This window comes from Neolamprologus brichardi, chromosome 10 (genome assembly GCF_056152115.1).
Source record: "Neolamprologus brichardi isolate AB-2024 chromosome 10, ASM5615211v1, whole genome shotgun sequence".
Lineage (NCBI taxonomy): Eukaryota > Metazoa > Chordata > Actinopteri > Cichliformes > Cichlidae > Neolamprologus > Neolamprologus brichardi.
This window is the reverse complement of record NC_142113.1, coordinates 4,334,868-4,339,831: the sequence shown is the minus strand read 5'-3', so window position 1 is coordinate 4,339,831 and position 4,964 is coordinate 4,334,868. Positions and strand designations below refer to the sequence as shown.

The 4,964-nt window shown below is 41.7% G+C and overlaps 1 protein-coding gene across 1 annotated transcript; it reads left to right on the top strand.

Moving 5' to 3' along the window:
• Positions 1-2,657: 2,657 nt before the first annotated feature.
• On the top strand, positions 2,658-4,211 carry LOC148100804 (uncharacterized). Its single transcript, XM_087846784.1, has one exon. The coding sequence runs from the start codon at positions 2,658-2,660 to the stop codon at positions 4,209-4,211; it is 1,554 nt and encodes a 517-aa protein (XP_087702910.1).
• Positions 4,212-4,964: the final 753 nt, after the last annotated feature.

Sequence of the window (4,964 nt, the reverse complement as noted above, 5' to 3'; positions counted from 1 at the left end):
GCGCAGGCTCACACACAAGGCCACCCCTTGGACATGGGGTCAAGACCAAGAAACTGCGTTGCAGGCACTCAAGGTCAGTCTCACAAGCGACACGACGATGTCCTACTTCTATCCCAGCAGACAGACTGAACTGATTGTTGATGCTAGTCCAGTAGGACTGGGCGCCATCCTCTGTCAAAAAGATGAAAAGGGGATGAAGCACATTATTGCATATGCAAGCAGAGCACTGAGTGATGTGGAAACGAGATACTCGCAGACTGAGAAAGAAGCACTCGCCACTGTGTGGAGGTGCGAACAATTCCATTTGTATGTTTATGGACATCCATTCACACTGGTGACCGATCACAAGGCACTCAAAATCATCTGGAATAACCCAAGATCAAAACCACCTGCCAGAATAGAAAGATGAGGACTGAGACTTCAGCCATATAACTTCAGAGTGGAATACAGAAAAGGAGCTGATAATCCAGCTGACTTTATGTCACGTCATCCAGTGCCAACACAGGAGAATGAAAGTGCTCGTGCATGTAAGGTTGCAGAAGAGTATGTCAATTTCTTCTCTTATCACTCCAAAAGCCATGACACTTCACGAGATAAAAACAGAGACTCTGAAAGACCAGGTTCTGCAGGAAGTCATCGGTCACATCAGGAACAACACGTGGCATCTAACAGATAAATCCCAGCATGCTGACATTTTGAAATCATTCAAACATGTTCAAAGTGAACTAACAGTAGCTGACTCATCTGACTTCATACTCAGAGGCACGAGGATAGTTATTCCAACTGTCCTACAAGAAAGAGCAATACAACTGGCACACGAAGGGCACCAGGGTATCGTCAAGACCAAAGCGCTGCTACGTATCAAAGTATGGTTCCCAGAGATTGATCGGAAAGCAGAATCTGCAGTTCAAAACTGTCTGCCATGCCAAGCTAGCACACCTGTCACACACACTGACCCTCTGCAGACGTCACCATTACCCGAAACGCCCTGGCACAGTGTCAGTGCAGACGTTTATGGACCGCTCCCTACGGGGGAAATACCTGCTCGTTATCACAGACGAGTATTCTCGCTATCCAGTCGTTGAAAGTGTACGCTCAACATCAGCATCTTCTGTTATCCCAGTCATTGACAAAGTGTTCTCCATGTTTGGAATCCCAAGGACAGTAAAAACTGACAATGGTCCTCCTTTTAACAGTGAGGCTTTCTCACAGTTTGCAGACTACCTAGGATTTCATCATCGCAAAAATCACACCTTGTTGGCCTCAGGCGAACGCCGTTGCTGAGAGATTTACGAGAACCCTATGCAAAGCACTGAGAGTTGCCGAGATGCAGGGCACACCATGGAGACAGCAACTAAACATCTTTCTTCGTGAGTACAGATCTACATCTCATTGCACAACAGCAAGCTCACCAGCTGAAATACTGTTTCAACGCCAGCTATACACCAAGCTCCCTTTCGTTAACACCACTCCACGGAAGTGTTCAGACGCTGAAGTGAGAGCAAGGGATGATAGTGCAAAGATCAAGATGAAGGTGATCGCAGATGCAACTCGTCGCGTCAGACTGGGTGACACAGTGCTGCATCGCCAACCCAAGCACAACAAATTATCCACACCATACAATGCAAAACCCTATAAAGTGACTAAAGTTAAGGGTTCTGAAATTACAGCTACAAGGGATGGACACTCAATTGTCAGCAATGCCTCATGCTTCAAGAAAATCAGACATGGACTTGAAGATGCCCCACCTGGACGACATGTCGACCCCGCCTTGACAGAGAAGCCCAGATACCCAGTCAGATCAAACAGACGCGTACCTATGCATCTGTCTGATTACATCAGATCTAAGACTTGAATATCTGAGTGACCCGTTAAAGGTTACGCTGCGTGTAACATGTTTGTTGTTCCTGAATCTAACACTGTAACCAGTATTCTAGTGTTGAATGTTGATAGTGATTAGTCAGAGATCTGCGCAAATGCAGTGCTGTTTAAGTGATGTTTAGGTGTGGAGAAACTCAAGTAATAAGAACGTTCAGTAATTTTATTAGGTGTTGTTATCATAGGTTCAGATTAATAATTCACCTCACTGAGTACCTAAGTTTGTTAAAGAAAAAAAAAAGGAGGTGATTGTGATGTTTACAGAACTTTTATTTTGAAAGGTCGAATGTAAGGCAGAAGGAGGATATAGAAAAAGGAGACAACAGAAAACGGTAGATGAACAAGTTAGCGCTGCAGACTGTGTTGCTGCTGCAAGCCTGAGAATTAAAGAATGGAACTGAGAAATACTGAAGGTGTCATCATTAATGTTTGAGGCATGCAAACATAACAGTACCGCTGAAAGCGGCCGTCATCCAGGCGCAGCTCCTGGAGCAAATGGTGAAAACTCCAAAAAAAACTTTAAAAAAAAACAAAAAAACAAAAAAAAAAACATCCCCATTTTAAAATGTCATGTGACAATCTGATTGGCTTACGGAATGATGATGTCACAAGATGTGACATCATTAATACCTTTGATCCTTTGAAGTTCTGAAGTCTATAAATAGGGATCAGAAGCAGCAATTTTAAAACAGTTTGTTCGCAGACTTCAAACGTTCGACACGAGATACATTTGCAAATATTTCTAAGCCTTTTCAGAGTCACTGTGCACAGGCTCCAACATGGGACGAAAACGCCGACAAAGAAAAATAAATAATGCTGCCTCTCCTTCGTGGTCTGGCCAGCCAATCTCTTCAGGAGAAATAACCATGGATGTTGTCTTATCAATCCAAAGGGCATTACAGGAAAGTCAGAAGGAAAACTCTGACCTCCATGACAAAGTTAAACAAATTGAAGAAGAGAAGCTTCAACTAGAGGAGAAGTGCAGACAATTGGAAGCACGAAATAAAGACCTGGAAGGAAAACAGCAACGGCAGCCTGATATAAAAATTATCAATGAGGGAATGAAGTTTGGTCAAGGACGAAAGAATTTTTTTTCCCGTATTTTTTCATCGGGAACACAGAGTGTCGAATTAAAAGAAACATCTGCCCAGCTTCAAGGAAAGAAAGCTACTATTGAGGAGATACAGATACTTCAAGGAAAGCTCGATGAAGCTGAGAAAACAATTGAAAAAATCCGCCAACAGAAGACTGAACAGGAAGTACAAATGGAGCACAAACTGAAAGAGCTTCTTGAAGAAAAAAAGCAACAGGAGGAAGAAAAACGTATTCTCCAGGACTTTGAGAGAAGGAATCTAGAACTGCGAGAATTTTGTAATGAAATGAAGGAAAAAACATCTGAACTGGAAAGAAAAAAGACAATACGATTGCAGCGCAAACTCAAAGACATGAGGGAAATGTGCGTTGATCTGGCAGTCAGGTTTGGTGAAACAGAGTTCAAAAATATAGAGCTTCTTGAAGAAAAAGAGAAACAGGAAGAAGAAAAACGTATTCTCCAGGACTTTGAGAGAAGGAATCTAGAACTGCGAGAATTTTGTAATGAAATGAAGGACAAAACACCTGAACTGGAAAGAGAAACAGAAATACCAATGGAGGACAAACTCAAAGCCATGAGGGAAATGTACGTAGAGCTGAAAGTCAGGTTTGATGAAACAGAGTGCAAAAATAAAGAGCTTCTTGAAGAAAAAGAGAAACAGGAAGAAGAAAAACGTATTCTCCAGGACTTTGAGAGAAGGAATCTAGAACTGCGAGAATTTTATAATGAAATGAGGGAAAAAACACCTGACCTGGAAAGAGAAAAGGAAATACTGGAAAGACAATGTTCAGAGATGCAGTGTACGATCGATGGAATGAGGAAAGAACACTCAGAGCTCATGAATGAGATGTTGTTGAGGGTCAGTGACTTGAAGAGCCAAATAAGTGAAATGCAGGCACAAAAGCAACAACAAGAGAAAAAATATGAATACCTGCTGCTTATGCATCAAGTATTCAAGAGAAAAATTGACCTGATAGAAGAGATGTACAAGAAAAAACAAGAGAGAAATACAGACATGTGCAAGGCAAATCAAATGGAGGAGGCAACATACGAAGACCCGAAAGAAAAGCCTAGAAAAGAACAAGCAGGATTAAAAGAAATGGAGCAAAGATGCAAGCAACTCGAGGAGCAAAATGCAGAAACAAACGATCAGTTGAGAACCCTTATCCTGGAGAAAAAAGCGCTCATGGAAAAATACCTGGAAATGAAGAAAAGAGGCGTCTGCTGGTTATTCAGATGATTTAGCCTCGTCCTCCTCCACCTGTGATCCATCTTAATTTTCACCTCTCCTGTCCCCCCTCTCCCTTTCTCTCCTAACACATATTCCCTACCTTCTTAATCTTTTTTCTTTTTTTCACCCCCCCCAACCAGTCCCAGCAGTTGACTGCCCCCTCCTGAGCCTGGTTCTGCTGGAGGCTTCTGCCCATTAAAAGGCAGTTTTTCCTCCCCACTGTCGCCTAGTGCTTGCTCAGAGGGGATTGTTGGGGTTTTCTCTCCTCCTCCCTTCCCCCCTCCCCCCCTTACCCCTTCTCCCCCCCCCCCCTTCATTTATTTATTTGATTGTTTAAGTTTCCTTTTATGTTGTTTCTGTAGTTACTTGTTTTACTTTTTTCAACTTATGTAACAAAATAATAAACCAATTGAATTTATCCTTTGAGTATTTTTCATCTAATCTTTACAGAATTAAGCTCTGTCTTTTATTTGCTTGTTAAAACTCCATAAATGGTGAAGTAAAAACCTGGGATATGGTTTAAAACATTGAAATAGACTAACCAACTAGTCTAAAACTAAGAAACACTTAAATATTACGTTAAATTGAAAACAGTTAAAAAGAGATATCCCTGTTCATAAATGTCATGTGATAATCTCATTGGCTTATGGAGTGATGATGACATCATCACTCCTGGAGGGAAAAAGAAGCACAAAAGTGGCAGGAAGACGAAGAAAAAACACGGCATAATGATACTTTTACGTTTTGAAATCTACAAAGGTT

What these genes read in the sequence shown, in the direction of transcription:
- LOC148100804 (XM_087846784.1), top strand. Translation starts at nt 2,658, where the DNA reads ATGGGACGAAAACGCCGACAAAGAAAAATAAATAATGCTGCCTCTCCT.